Below are 16359 nucleotides of genomic sequence, written 5' to 3'. Positions count from 1 at the left end.
CGTGTTCAAGTCCCCACAAGGATGGTGCTGTGCGCACGGTTAAATAACAATATATTTTCAAATTTGAAGCAGGATCCTGTATCATGAATTTTTTCTTAACATTTTTCTGTTAGTTGTGTGTTTTAAAAACATTGGGAAAGGTTAGTCCCCACAAGGCTGGTATTCACACATAGTCCCCACAAGGATGGTAACACGTGTATGTGTGTGTGTGTGTGTGTGTGTGTGTGTGTGTGTGTGTATATATATATATATATATATATATATATATATATATATATATATATATAGGGGTGGGGGAAGTTACTGCAACAGAAACCCAGCTTCTCGCAACCCCCAGAGGTAAGTTGGTATCTTGAGGGTTGGATAGGCAGTGTTGGTTTGCTCACCCAAGGCCGTCGGGTGCAGGGGTGCCTTGTAGGGCTGGGTCTTCTCACCAGCTCCTGGTCGTGGCTGGGGGAACTTCTGGATTTAGGCTGCAGGCCTCAGTTGGAGGTTTGAGGCAGGTCATGGGGTCGCCAAATCTCGGGTCAGGATTGCCAAGGGGACCTCCTCATGGCTTTTGCCCACTCAAGCTCCGGCTGTGGACGGCGGGTATAGAGTGGTGCAGATTAACGGTGTCCAGCTGGAGCCAGAGGTTGGAGATGAACAAATCTGGTGTCCATAGGAGACGGTCCTTGAGGTTTAAGCCAGGCAGGTCCTCTGGGGTTTTCCAGGTTGCTGGCTGTAGGAAACGCCGGAATTTAGCAGGAGCAGGTACGAGGTGGATACAGGCCGGAAGGGCTGGGGCCAAGTCAGGAGGCGTAGTCCTCTTGTTAGCTTCGGAACGGCTGTTTGGTGCTTCTTCTTTTCTTGTTGTTTCTTCTGGTCTGAGGAAACAAGGTTCAGGGGTGCTCCTAAATACTAGATTTTGGGGTATTACAGGTAGGTAAAAGGTTGAGACCATTGGGTCTCTTCCCTGAGGTGGCTACACCCCCTATTATGCCACCCTCCAGTCGGAGGGAGGCATAAGCCTTTCCATGGTTGGCTGAGTCCCCTCATCTGCAAGATGCTGGGGACTGAGAGTTGTGCTCCACGTATCCTCCCCCAACTGAGGGGTAGAGTTGGCAGAGGTCAGCACACCTCTCTTCCTCACTTGATTTTCACGCTGGTTCTCCCGCCCAAAGTGGGGGTCAGAACCAGTGGGGACCAATTGCTGACGGCAGCAAGTGGCCTGGGGAGGCTCACAAAGGTGGCAAGCTTTCGAAGCTTTCCCTTTGTGGACCCTGCCCATCCTGAGAGAGGAGGCTTGGCACCTCGTCCCAGGATGTGCATTGTTTCAGACCCCCAAGAACTGCAGGATCTCGACCCAGGAGTCCAGAAACATGTTTGATGGTGGCAGCTAAAAGCAGCCACTCAGCCTGGACACTAGTGGTAGGTCGTTTTTAGGGGCCATCTCGAAGAGATGCCATTTGGGTTTAGGCTTTAATGCAGTTTTTAGGGAAAAACATTGCCCCTGGGTACCTGATCGGCAGGAGCCCAGGGCACACTCCGCAATTAAGCAAAAAGTGTAGGAAACCATGTAGAAAGAGGTCACTTTCTCACAGTTACTTACCCAGTAAGCATCTGTTCTTGGTATTAAGATTTGTAGATTCACATGTGCCCACCCGCCTTCCCGGGTACCTATAGTTGTTGCAGTTCATAATTATATATTCATATGCATGGACATCTCTATACTACACTTACTCCATTCTCACCCTCTTGTGGGATAACAATCTAACAATGGAGTCGATGCAAATGCACACTGTCACCGAGAGGAGGAGTCACCTTACCTTGTGACTAGTAAAGACTTCTTCGAAGAAAAACAACTTGCAAACAACCAGACCCAAAATTAGATGGCAGGAGTATGCAAAGCATGTGAATCTACAGCTCTACATGCCAAGAACAGATGCTTTCTGGGTAAGTACCATTATCCTTTTATTCTCTGTTTTGTGTGTCCCAGTCACCAAACCAACAAGCAGGCAAACCTTTAACACCATCGCTGCTGATAGTATCCTTCTCCTGTGCTGGGCCCTAATAAAAATGGGTGCGGTCATGACAAGCTCAGCTCGTCATGAGCACACGAGAGGTATACCTCATGACGAGCTGATCTCGTCATGATCATCGAAGGGGTTAAGAGAAAGATGTTCTTGTTATTTTAAATTAATTTTTGGGGAAATTAAAAATTGGAACTAGAGACTATTTCATTATTAATTTGCATGCATTTTTTATGCTTTTTATTTAATGATCTATATTATTTTATCACTAATTGCTCAATGCATGTTTAATACACAGAGCCTTCAACAGACTCCAGAATTCAACGGATACATGCAGAAATAAAGACCTCTCTCAAAATTGATAATCTTGTAAGTCCTTTGGTCACTCAAGATAGTCCAGCATTTCAAATATTAATAGTATCCAATTACAGCATGTGTGTTGCCAATGTATTCAAATCGTTGCTAATTCTGTTCTTGCTGACTTAATAGACTGATGAGCACAGTGAGGTAGATGTTGGTTCTTTCTGTACAGGACATCGACAGATGTATCAATGCCTTGGATGAGCTGGCTTCCCTTCAGGTTACAATGCAGCAGGCTCAAAAACACACAGATATGATCACCACCCTGAAAAAGGTAAGTCGAGTGAGAGACGAGTTGCTTATCATATTTCTGATTTGAATTTTTCTTTTTTGAAGCCTATCTGCTTGTATTTGTTTGATTTTGTATAATTTATTTAGTGGTTATTACATGTACCTTTGCCAATGTATTCCTTGATTGGCTGATCTGGAATAAGGCAATAACTGAAGTGACGTGCCCAATACTTATAGAGTCAACCGTGAAACTGTTACATTGTTTATTTTGTTATTTTACAAGAGTACTTTAAGGCTATTACTTTGCTTATTAGGTTCTGGGTTGTATTGCAAGCAAAGTTAAAATAAGGTAAACATGTATTGATTAAAGTGCAATATTTTAAAATGTCACTGCAACCAGTCAAGTATAAAATAAAGTAATATGCTATCACCAATTAAATCTTGCTTAGATTCGAAGATTGAAAGCTAGCCAAATAATCATGGAAAAAGCAACAATGCTGTATAATAAGTTCAAAAACATGTTCCTGGTGGGTGAAGGCGACTCGGTCATCACTCAAGTCTTGAGCAGATCGTTAGCTGAGCAGCGGCAGCATGAGGAAGCCTACAAATCTAAAGATCCTGGCAAGCGAGGGCCGCAGAAAAAAGTGGAAAAAGAACCGAGTGCAGGTAGGTTAATGTCCGCTCTACAGGGTTTGTTTTTTGGATGATTTTAGTAGTTGACTGCCGTTGTTCATTCGAAACAGACACTGCAGGGTATACCAATTTGCAAACAATCTTAAATCCTCGCTTTCATAAAAATATCTGTATAGTACTATAGTTAAAAAAGACCTCTCTGTTCGAGGCATGTGGGCTGCTGAATTTATATCTTGTGCATAGATCGCTGCCTAGAGTTGGGTCCGGATGATTGCACTTTGTTGTCTTGGAAGAGTCTTCGAAGTATCACAAGATAGGTGACTCCTCCCTTGGACTACAGTGCGCATGGGCATCTTCTCCATCCTCAGATTGATTTTTTCCGCCATTGGGTTCGGATACAAACTCCTATACTCCAATTTTGGAATAAAAAACAAAACTTTTCTAAAGGCCTTCGATTCAACGGTATTGTTCTCGCTCGGTAACTCTCTACTCTATCCAGCCTTCCATCTCGAATCGGTCGTCGACGCGGGCCGTTGGGCCTTTTTCGACGCCACGTGAGTCGACCGTCGATGGAAAGAAGCCCGTTTAAAAAATGCCCACAATGCCAATTCAAGTTCCCACATACTGATAAGCACTCAGTATGCAACAAGTGCTTTTCCCCAGATCATAAGGAAGAAACCTGTCGAGCCCGCACAGTTTCGATCGAAGAAAACTATTCGAAACCGACGTGCCGCTAGGCAAGAAATGCAGCGACAGGCACCGGACCCGGACAACATCTTCGATGATGACCAGGATCTACAGGAAGCTCCAGACTAGGACCTAGAAATCGTCACCGTCGAGGACTACTCGGACTCCGATTACGCCATCCCACCGGGGTAAATCGTGAGTACCCTGCCCCCGACACCTCCAGTCAAGGCATCTCCAAAGGGCCTTAGCCAAGATCAGAAAAATGTTTTGCAAGCCCCGCCATCCGGCTCGGCACCGAAACCTTCTGAAACCCCAGGGCCCAGTACCATTGTCCCAAAGAAGGTTCTAGAGCCAAAGAAGGTCGTCGACCCGAAAGGCGTCGATCAGAAAACGGCCGTACAGCCAAAGAGCGTTGAGCCGAAAAAGACTGTTGACCCCAAGAAGGCCGCACAGCCCAAAATTGTCATGCCAAGAGTGGTTGTCGAACCGAACAAGGGCACACAACCAAAGGGCGCCGAATCAAAAAAGGTCACCGACCCGAACAAGCCTTCTGTTCCAAAATCCGTTGACCCGGCAAAGGGCGCCGTACCGAAACTCGCGCCGAGGCCAGAAAAACCTGTCGACCCAAAGACACCGGCTCCAAAAACACCAGTCGATCCAAAAAATACCATCGACCCTGGAAAAGACACTCATCCAAAAAAAGCCAAAGTCACCAGTCGATCCGAAAAAGAGCATCGACTAGGAAAAGTACACTCCTCCAAAGAAGCCTACGGAGCACAAAAAACGCGCCGAACCGAAAGTTCCGGTCGACCGGAAAAAAGGCCCGAGCTGAAAAAATCCGTTACTACGCCAAAAGTCGTCCAAAAACCAAAGTCTAACACTCAATCCAGGACTGTAGAGGAAGAACTCTTCCACCCAGATCCCTCTGACGACCAGGCAAAGATGTACATTAATCCAGAGACTGGTAAAGTTAACATCTGCATAGGAAAAAGAGGCCTTTGGACTTTGAACCCAAGTCCCCTATTCCATTAAAGAAAAAGGACTTTGGGACTTCTCCCTCTAGACCCTTCATTCCTTTTCAGCCTATAATGCCTACTACTCCTTTTAATCAATACTCTCCTTATTCTCCTTCTCAACAAGGGGACAATGAAGGTAACACAGGGGATGAGCCACAGCCTCAATAGGATTTCCCACCAGATCCTGAACCACAAGAGGAACCATGGGAGGAGCCAACAGACCCTTACAACACCCATCCCATCCCTGATATACCCTCTTATCCTACTAAGTCGTCACCTACTGATGACACCGTAGTCTTTAATCAACTCATAGACAGGGCAGCACAATTCCACAATGTAAATATGCATAACGGCCCTGTTGAGGAAGACTTCTTGTTTGACACCTTCCCTACATCAGAAAAATGTGTCAAAACACTTCCCATGTTAAATGGAGTTTTGCAGCGTGAATCTTTCTTGATTCACTATGCTGTGCATTATTCCGCGGTCTAGTGGTTGGGTTCGGAATAGTAGTCTTTTGTTGTTTTTTTTTGTTTTTCGTATCCCAGGTGGGCGTCAACGTCCCACCTTTTGGTGTCCTTCCTGTGGCGTCGGCATGCTTCCTGCAGAAGCTCCCACCCTTGGACGCCATCTTCAAATTCTTTTTTACGCCGTTGGGTCTGGATCGTTCCCGAGAGGGCTCCAGAGATTAGGAGAGAAGAAGAAAGACCAGTCTGGCTCAGAATATCAGATTTTAAACCGAAGGTGCAGCATAACATCCTGAACACTCCGTTCAAACGCTGAAACTCTGTTCGGAGCACCAGTGGACCACAAGCTCTCACAGCTCAAAAAGGATAATGACACCGCAAGATCCATGGGGGCCTTGCAATTCAGAGGAGCGAAGAGAGGGACCCCGTCACGGAGACCACACGGGAGAGGGGGAAACCAACCGGGAACATAGCATCAGACCTTCCAACATTCCCACCAAAGCGACACCCATACGCAACAGGGCCAGCAAAAACAGCAGTGGCAATACCAACATAGGGGCCAGTCCTTTCGCGGGAGGGCGAGTGGACGTGGAAACAGCAGGAGGGGTGGATAGCAAACCACCTCCAAGTGACTCGGCCACATTGATAGTGCACACCCTATAAAAAACAAAAAACGGGAGTGTTCCGCACCGAAAGACCACGAGCACGTAACACCATTGGGAGGAAGATTTCTACAGGAGTGGAGAAAAATTACAACAGACAAATGGATCATCAACACAATACAGTATGGGTATTGCATAGAGTTAGAAAATACACCACCAAGCAGAAAATCAATAAAAAGAGCGCTAGCAAAGAAGGATCTAGAGCTTCTTCAGAGGGAGGCAGAGGAGCTCCTACTAAAGGAGGCTATCGAGCCTGTACCTCCCATGGAAAGGAACAAGGGGGTGTACTCTACGTACTATCTAGTACCCAAGGTAGACGAAACAATGAGACCCATCCTGGACCTAAGGTTCCTCAACAAATTTGTAAGACACAAATTTCTAAATGACATCCCTGCAAGAAGTACTTCCACAGATACAAACAGGGGATTTCATGGTCACCATAGACCTAAAGGATGCCTACCTACACATCCCAATGAACAGACGTCACAAACCTCTGCTACGTTTTGCAATCCACTCAGATCACTATCAATTCACAGCATTGGCCTTCGGACTAAAATCAGCACCGAGGGTATTCACAAAGTGTCTGGCAGCAGTCGCAGCGCACTTAAGGAGGGAAGGGATACACGTATACCCTTACCTAGACGACTGGTTAATAAAGGCAAAATCATACAACACGTGCAAACACGCTCAAAAAGTGACACACACACACTAATGGACCTGGGTTTCTCCATCCACTGGAAGAAATCCTCGTTAAACCCAGAACAAGTCAAGATATTTTTGGGGGCAAAAATCAACACCGTGCAGGGGAAGGTGTTCCCAAGCGAGAAGAGAACAATGGTACTGTTGAAGGAGGCGCGCCTCTACCAGAAGGGGCAAGCTCTGACAGTGAGGACAGTGAGCAAAATGATGGGCATGATGGCCTCATGCATCCACATAGTACCAAACATACGATTACACATGAGACCACTCCAGGAGTGGCTGCAGGACCAATGGTCACAATCGACAGGGTGTTGGGAGGACCTAGTGGTTGTGACGCACGCAGTGCACAAGGAGATATCATGGTGGAACAAAGGAAACATAACAATGGGGAAGCTTCTAACACCACCAACACCAACAGTGACCATCACCACGGACGCATCCCAAAAGGGATGGGGAGCACACATGGAAAAACTCCGAGTGAGGGGCCTGTGGTCACAAGCGGATGCGGTCAAGCACATCAATTACCTAGAACTAAAGACCGTTCTCCTAGCTATGAAAGCCTTCCAGACGAAGTTGTACAATCAAACAGTGCTGATCCAAACGGACAACACAACAGCGATGTTCTATTTAAACAAACAGGGAGGAACACAATCAGCCCCGCTGTCAGACCTAGCTCAGGAAATATAGAAATGCGCAATACCACTGTATATAAATCTACTGGCGATACATCTGCCAGGAAAAGACAACGTGGAAGCGGACTGTCTCAGCAGACAGACATTAGCCTCACACGAATGGGAGCTGAATGCACAAGAAACAAAGAAGCTGTTCGACAGGTGGGGAACACCGTCAATAGACCTATTTGCAACACACCAGAATGCAAAATGCCAACACTTCGCATCGAGATAACCAGGGGAGGGGTCCCTGGGGAATGCCCTATGGATAAGCTGGTCAAAGACATTTGCTTACGCTTTTCTGCCGATTCCCCTGATACACAAGGTACTCAGCAAGTGCAGGGCAAGCAACATGACCCTGATACTGGTCGCACCCCAGTGGGCCAAGCAGACCCGGTATTCACAGATTATGGAAATGACAGAGAGTGCACCACACAAATTTGGGAGAAGGAAAGACCTACTCTCCATGCAAAACGAAGAGGTGTTGCATCCTGAGCCAGAAACTCTCAGCCTAGCAGCCTGGATCCTGAAGACATAGTTTGCACACCTAAAGCTACCTGAGAGCACCCTGAGGGTACTACGAGAGGCAAGAAGACTAAGCACACGTTAGTGCTACGTGGCCAAATGGAAGAGGTTCAGATTATGGTGCAGAAAGGAGGGACTGCACAACAAGATGACAAGAAACTCTACAGTGCTTAAGTATCTCACGCACCTGCTAGAGACCAACCTGAGCTCATCATCGCTAAGGGTACACCTAGCAGCCATTGTCGCATACACTAGAGGAGAAACTGGCAAAAGCTTCTTTACTTCTATAATTGTAAAAAGATTCTTGGAAGGTGCAAAAAGGATCGCACCACCTAAAAGGTTACGAGCACCTGCATGGAACCTCAATATTGTCCTGACAGAACTCATGAAGGCACCTTTTGAGCCAATGCATAAAGCCTCCCTACAGATGCTAACGTTTAAAACTGCATTCCTAGTGGCAATTACTTCGCTGCGCAGAGTAAGCGAGCTGCAGGCGTTAATGCTACAGGAACCCTACATACTAATTCATAACGATAAGGTGGTGATGAGAACGGACCCAGACTTTATGCCAAAGGTGGTGTCAAAGTTCCACATCAACCAGACAATTCAGATACCAAGTTTCTTCCAGAAACCAATAACAAAAGCAGAAAGAGCACTGCACACTCTAAACGCAAGACGGGCAGTCATGCATTATATAGAGAGAACTAAAGATCACAGGAAAACAAAACAGTTTTTTGTATCTTTTGCTGAAAGTTTCATGGGCAAAGCTGTTACTAAAGGGACAATTGCACGATGGATCGCGCAAGCTATACAATTCTGCCACAAACAAGCTGGACAAGAACTAACAGAGGGGCCACGGGCCCATTCAACAAGGAAAAAGGGAGCTACAATAGCCTTCCTGGCAAACACTCCCATTCAAGACTTATGCCTGGCGGCAACATGGTATTCTATGCACACGTTTTCAAAACACTACTGTGTGGACATACAAATGAACAAGGAAGCACAAGTGGGACAGAAGGTGCTTCGGGACAGAAGGCGCTTCAGCACATATTCAAGAACTTAAGCTCATCTTCCACCCAGCCGCCACAATAACAACAAACCGCTACAAAGTCTGCACAGCATAGTGAATCCAGAAAGATTCACGCTGCAAAACGAATAGTTTCATACCTGTTGGTGTAGTTTTGCAGCTTGAAGATCTTTCTTGATTCACTAGTGAACCCACCCACCTCCGCCAGAGAGATGAGGCTGGAGAAAGTATGTGGTAATATAAAAAATAAAAAAAATAGACTTTAACGGAACTTCAAGAGGAAAAGCGGTAAAAGATATAGACATTGCCATACAATTCGGAAACAGAACACAAATGGGAAAAGAAAAAAAGAATCCGAAGATGGCGCCCAAGGGTGGGAGCTTCCGTAGGAAGCATGCCGACGTCACAGGAAGGACACCAAAAGGTGGGGGGAAAAAAAAGACTACGATTCCGGACCCAACCACTAGACTGCGGAATAATGCACAACATAGTGAATCCAGAAAGCTCTTCAAGCTGCAAAACTACAACAACAGGTAAGAAACTATTAGTTCTGAAACATTCACCTGAAATATTTAAGGATACAGCCAGGGCACGGGTAATCAACCCCAGAATAGAAAAAAGGTATAGGGCAGCTCCTACAGACCCTACTTACATCAGAGGGCAGTTAACACTAGACTCCCTGGTAGTGGCCCACGCACGGAAAAGAGCCAACTCCCAAACGACTGGGGAAGCATCTCCCCCCGACAAGGAGTCAAAAATACTAGAGGCATCAGGCAAAAGGGTAGCAGCACAACCCTCCAACTCATGGAGGATTGCTAATACACAAGCCCTGCTGGCTCGTTACGACAGGGCGCATTACGATCAGCTAGAAAACCTAATGCAACACCTACCTGAGCCTTTCAAAGCACAAGCCCAGGATCTTATACAAGAGGGAAAATTCATAACATACGCCTCCATCAAATGCTCGCTTGACGCAGCAGATACTGCAGCAAGTTCAATCAACACTAGCGTCCTACTACGCAGACATGCATGGCTGCGTATTTCTGGTTTTTAAAAATGAGGTGCAGTCCACCATTCTTAACCAGCCTGTTAATCAGGATTTTCTATTTGGACCTGCTGTCGACACCATTTTGGATAAAATGAAAAAGGACACCGAGACCGCAAAATTAATGGGGGATTGCAATTTCAGCAACATAGAGGCTCCTTTCGTCGCTCCTCATACAGAGCGACTACACGAGGAAATACCGCACAAACATCTGCCTCATACAAAAGTAACACACAAGGTTCTTTCAGCAAGAACACAAAAAGAGGAGGTTACAGGGGGAACAACAATAAGGGAAGAGGACATGGAGACAATAACACCAGAGCCTCCACTGCCACAAAACAGTGACTTCATTACGCTACATCCAGACCACCTAACACCAGTCGGAGGCAGACTCCAACAGTTCCTGCCTGTCTGGAACGCAATTACCACAGATAGGTGAGTGAGAGAAATTATCCAGTCTGGCTATTGCCTAGAACTGACTTCCACACCACCGAACATACCACCCAGACATCGTCCAATGTCCAGGGAACACATCACCCTGCTACAACAAGAGGTGAACTGCATCCTAGAAAAGGGGGCCTAAGAGCAAGTCCCTTTCCAACAGCAAGGGACAGGAGGCATACTCCCTAAACTTCCTTATTCCCAAGAAGGATTGTTCCCTCAGACCAATATTGGACCTCAGACCCCTAAATCAATCCATACTATCGGAGCACTTTCATATGATCACACTAAAAGTGCTCCTGTTGCTACAACAAGGAGATTTCCTAGCAACACTAGACCTCAAAGATGCGTATTTTCACATACCCATCCAGCCCACAGAAAATACCTTGGGTTCACAATAGGTCAACACTACCAATTCAAGGTTTTGCCCATTGGGGTTACCACGGCTCCAAGAGTGTTTACAAAATGTTTAGCGACCGTAGCAGCACTTCTCAGAAGGCAACACGTCCATGTGTACCCTTATCTGGACGATAGGCTCATACAAGCAAAATCGTGTGCAGCACACGCGTCTCAAACAATCCAGCTGCTACACAGCTTGGGCTTTTCAATCAACTACACAAAATCACATCTGCAACCGTCCCACACACAGCAGTACCTGGAAGCCACTATAGACACCTCAGTGGCAAAGGCATATCCAAACTCAGCAAGGATAGCCAGTATGCAGACTCATTCGCAAATTCCTGCCAAAACACTCTCTGCCAGCTCAAGTCTTCATGCAGCTCATAGGCATGATGGCCTCCTGCATATTCATTGTCCCCATGCCAGACTTCCAATGCGCCCATTACAGGAATGCCTAGCACGGCAATGGAACCTGGCTCAAGGACAACTAAAAGACCTAGTGTTAGTAGATAGTCGCACTCGCAACTCTCTGCAGTGGTGGAACCCACAAAACCTTTCCAAGGGGCGACTGTTCCAAGAGCCAGTTCCACAACTAGTACTAATAACGGACGCATCACTGACAGGCTGGGGAGCCCACCTCCTTCAATACACAGTACAAGGGCTCTGGACAAACAAACAGAAAAAGCTGCATATCCACCAACTGGAATTGCTAGCAATATTCCTAGCCCTAAAAGCATTTCAGAAATACTTGTACAGCAAGACGGTGTTGATCCGGACGGACAACATGACCGCGATGTACTATATCCAAAAACAGGGAGGAATGCATTCTCCACAGCTGTCCCATCTGGCACAAAGCATATGGAAGTGGGCGATTCCGAAAAACATTTTTCTACTAGCAGAACACCTTCCAGGGAAGGACAATCAGGTTGTCGACCTGCTCAGCAGGCACAGCCAACAACTACACGAATGGGAGATTCACCCCCAGGTTCTCCAGCCATTCTTCGAGGAGTGGGGTCACCCATAAATAGACCTGTTCGCCACAAAAGAAAACTCAAAATGCCAACACTTTGCCGCCAGGTTCCCACATCCATTGTCACAGGGCAATGCGATATGGATGAACTGGTCAGGGAGATTTGCGTACACTTTTCCCCCAGCACCACTGATCCCGCTGGTGGCACGCAAACTGCGGCAACACTCCCTCACACTAATCCTAGTTGCTCCCACATGGGCGAGACAACCCTGGTACACAACTGTGAGAAGTTGGCCTGATATTCAGTGTTCACTATTCTAGTGATCACTATGTATCAGTCCAAACAACCCTTATTGATGATTGGTTGTAAGTCAACCTTATAGACCAGCTATCCTAGTAGCGTGAATACGAGCAGTCTTCGGGCTAAACTCTAGAGGGCGTGTTAAGCCAGCTGTTATACCATCACATATACCCCTTGAACACCAAGTGAAAGGACACCACACAAGTGTTATGAAAATAAACAGTGTATTTATTTAGATCACAACAGCCCTGTACTCTTTATGAGGACAGGGTATTAAGCACACAACAAAACTCTTACGAAAATACTTCAAGTTGCACAATTTACACAAATGCCCGAGGGGCACGACAAACCATATACTATGAAAGTGAAATGCGAAATTACTAGCAGGTAAGTACTGGACTAATAGGCTTTGGAATCGCTAGGACTACGTTACTGAACCTTCAGATTACTAGTAGGAGGCCTAGGGGACTCGGGTGCAGAGTGTGCACTCACGCAGGATGCGGGACAAAGTCTATGGAGGCTAGTAAAAGCAAAGTTAGTGTTCTCGGGCGAACCCGACTAGGTAGGTCAAAAACGAAAGTGGATCTGGACCCTTGGATAGTAAGGGTATGCTGGGGCACCGAAATGCCGAAGTTACCTAGCCCAGGGGCTGCGGCTGCATAGGTCTGAAAAGACGTCGGGAATCCTCGTTGACGAACCAGGAGCCTGAAAGGAGTTGCTGGCAGGCGACCAGTGAAGATTGTTCGATGGATCCAAGCCTGGATCGAAGATGGAAGACACCTGTAAGCAGAGGGGACCAAGTCCTTAATCACTAGCCAGTGATCAGATGGGCACCAGGATGGCACCGGATGGTAGTCACCTCGACCAGGTGAGTGGGCGACGCTGGGCTCTGCAGTCTCACGGACCAGGAGGCGTTGTCGGCGACCAGGATGGAGGTGCAAGCTGTCCCACGATGGTTGATGCTGTCGACGTCGCTGGACCCAGGATTGGGGCTACAAGTCTTGGCAAATTCAAGCCCACGTGGTGGACCTAAAATGGCGTCTGGAGTGGACCAGGAGGCTCCGGGGTGCTCCTCTTATGGAAGGGAGCAAGGGCCAGTCTGGAGCAACCAGACTAGCAGTGGTGATGTCGGTCGTCGTCGGGAAGGCCACAAGCCAGCGGGCTAGTAGCCAGACAACGCGGTGAGCAGCCACAAAGCAGAAGGGCCCCACGCAGATCTCGTGGATGCTGGGGGGGCTGGACTTCGGTGCTGGAGCTGCTCAGGGTCGGGGCTTCTCGGACCCCAAAGCACTCACCAGAGGATCCCTCGGCGGTCGTGCTGGATAGAAGTCGTGCAGTTCTGATGATGGCCGGTCCCTCGAGGTCTCGTCGCACCTACGGTTCTCAGCTTAGCTGTAGAGGTAGGTAGAGGTCAGAGGTGCCAGGGAAGCCGGGTCTCGTCGTGCTGGTTGGTCGGATTCCGAAGGAAGGACGTGCAGCAAACCGCAGTGCTGTTAGATGGTGCCTGCGGGTGCAGGGTGACTACTCCTTAGCCACAAGGGAGAAATCTTGAGAAGAAGTCGAGAGTTCCTTTCGTAGAAAGTAGTTTCTTGATTCAAAGATGATCTAATTTGGAATGGTCCCCGCTCCTGCCTATATCCTAAAGAAAGGGGTGGGTACGCGACTATGTCCTGCCCTTGGGGTGGGACCAGGAAGGGGGTTGGTTACACCCCTCTCCCATGCCGGACTTTCCCCAGCTCAGGGGCTGGTGTGCCCCTGGAACTGGTTCTAGCCGGCAGATGCGTAGTGAGCACCGGGGTGCCACTTGCAGTCACCTTCCTGTAAAGCCCTGCCTACCGAGGATACACAAAACCCTGTCTGGGATGGTGCTAGCACCACCCCTGACAGGAAACCCTTTGTCCAAGCTCCCCTCGCTGGAAGGACTCCCAGCTGCAGGGGGTCAGACTTGTGTCTGTGGTGGCAGCATCCATTTTGTGATGCTGAGGCTTGAGTTAACTTTAACCGGGGTTCACAGTTACATACATGTCGTGTCCCTCTAGAAGGGTGGAATGCTAACCCCGTCGCCAGAATTAGCGAGGGGTTAGTATTCCAATTCGTATGACACCTTACTCGACATGTTTTGATAAAGCGATACCAAAGATAGCATTTAACCGCGAGGATTATATCTGAAAGAGACACGTTAGTGATAGATTCCTTACCTTAGAATATCCCCAGGCGTCAGACTGGATCCGGAAATTTTTGCGTAGCAATACCCCTGCGCGCTGGTAGGCGTCGTCTGCGGCTCCGCGTCCGTCGTCGGCGTCGTGAGCGCCGGGATGACGTCATCGGAGTATATAGACGGCGCCCATGCGCGCTGACGTCAGTTCTTCTTTTTTCCGCGCCAGCTAGCGCAGATCCGGAAGAAGCTCTACCCCCAGTCACTTTTTGACTGAAAACTTTTTTGATCTTTTTGATCCTCTATTTCGTCGCTTCTCGACTATCGGTGCCAGGGATGCCCGGGTTCAAGCCTTGCTCGAAGTGCGGCCAACTCATGTCGGTCACGGACCCCCATCGCCGGTGCCTGAAGTGCTTAGGCCTCGACCACGACGATCGAACCTGTGACGACTGCCGGGCCCTGACGTCGAAGGCTAGGCGGGAGCGGCGGACGTGGCGCAAGGTCTCTTTCGACAGTGGGGAGAGCCTTGGTTAGATCTATTCGCCACAGAAGAGAACGCGCAATGTCAGCAGTTCTGCGCGTTGGAGTTTCCAAGGCGGCACTCGCTCGGAGACGCTTTTCGTCGCGAGTGGAGCTGCGGTCTGTTGTACGCCTTTCCGCCTATACCACTTCTGCCCAGAGTGCTGAAGAAGATCAGGCGCGACCGGGCCCAGGTCGTCCTTGTGGCTCCGGACTGGGCACGAAGATACTGGTATCCCGAGCTACTCAGCATGTCAGTCGATCCCCCGATTCGTCTGCCTCTTCGGGAGGACCTTCTGTCGCAGCAGCAGGGGACGGTCCTGCACCCGAACCTGTCCAGTCTCCACCTACAAGCTTGGAGATTGAGCGGCGGCAGTTGAGGCCATTTGACTTGCCTCCCGAAGTCTGTGACATCATTCTGGCAGCCAGGCGTCCCTCCACTAAGTCGGTATACGCCTGCCGGTGGAACAGATTTGTGGCATGGTGCGCAGCAAAGGCTGTGGATCCCCTCTCTGCACCCCTTTCGGAAGTGCTGCTCTTTCTTCTTTCCCTTGCCCAGCAGGGCTCTGCTCTGGGCACTCTTAAAGGGTACCTTTCTGCTCTTTCAGCCTTCTTGAGGCTACCAGATCAGCCCTCTTTATTCAAGTCCCCTATTGTGAGTAGATTTCTGAAGGGCATCACGCACATGTTTCCTCCTGTTCCCTTCGTGATGCCCCAGTGGGACTTGAATCTGGTTCTCACCTATCTGATGTGTGCTCCCTTTGAGCCACTTCATAACTGCCCTCTTCGTCTCCTTACTCTAAAGACGGCATTCCTGGTTGCCATCACCTCTGCCAGGAGGGTGAGTGAGCTCCAGGCTCTTTCTTCTTCTCCACCTTTCCTGTCTGTTCATCCTGATAAGGTGGTGTTACGTACACGGCCTTCTTTTCTGCCCAAGGTTGTCACGGCCTTCCACATCGGGCAGTCCATCACTTTGCCAACCTTCTTTCCGCCTCCGCATCCCTCGAAAGAGGAGGAGAGGCTCCACCGTCTGGATCCAAAACGTGCGCTCTCCTACTACCTAGATCGCACACGCCAATTCCGGGTGGATGACCAACTCTTCGTTGGTTACGTGGGCACGAAGAAGGGAAAGGCTGTGCACAAGAGGACCATCTCAAGATGGATCATCTTGTGTATTCAAGCGTGCTACTCCATGGCGAGGAAGGAGCCCCCGGCTGGATTGCGGGCTCACTCCACTCGGGCCACGGCAACGACAACTGCCCTGGGCCGCGGTGTCCCCCTGCAGGACATCTGTCAGGCAGCCACGTGGGCCTCGCTGCACACGTTCGCAAGACACTACTGCCTGGACAGTCAAGTCCGGAGGGATGGCTTCTTTGGCCGTTCCGTCCTCCAGGACTTTCTGGTGTGATATTGGTTCGCAGACCCACCACCGGGGTTGGTATTGCTGGGGTATCTATTCTAAGGTAAGGAATCTATCACTAACGTGTCTCTTTCAGATGCACAAGTTACTACTTGTGTAACGATATATCTGTAAGAGACATT

General features: G+C 48.6%; 1 protein-coding gene across 4 annotated transcripts in view; it reads left to right on the top strand.

The window, feature by feature from the left end:
• Positions 1-16359, top strand: part of PSIP1 (PC4 and SRSF1 interacting protein 1) — a 560846-nt gene that overhangs the window by 442247 nt on the left and 102240 nt on the right. For all 4 annotated transcript variants that reach the window (XM_086961408.1, XM_086961410.1, XM_086961411.1 and 1 more), the window contains 3 exons: positions 2311-2381; positions 2545-2646; positions 3053-3269. In XM_086961408.1, coding sequence (XP_086817534.1) covers positions 2311-2381; positions 2545-2646; positions 3053-3269 — 390 coding nt within the window. The remainder of the gene's footprint in view (positions 1-2310; positions 2382-2544; positions 2647-3052; positions 3270-16359) is intronic.

This window comes from Lissotriton vulgaris, chromosome 3_1 (genome assembly GCF_964263255.1).
Source record: "Lissotriton vulgaris chromosome 3_1, aLisVul1.2, whole genome shotgun sequence".
In the NCBI taxonomy this organism is placed as follows: domain Eukaryota; kingdom Metazoa; phylum Chordata; class Amphibia; order Caudata; family Salamandridae; genus Lissotriton; species Lissotriton vulgaris.
Note: the sequence above shows the minus strand (reverse complement) of the source record. Positions and strands in the feature narration are given on the sequence as shown.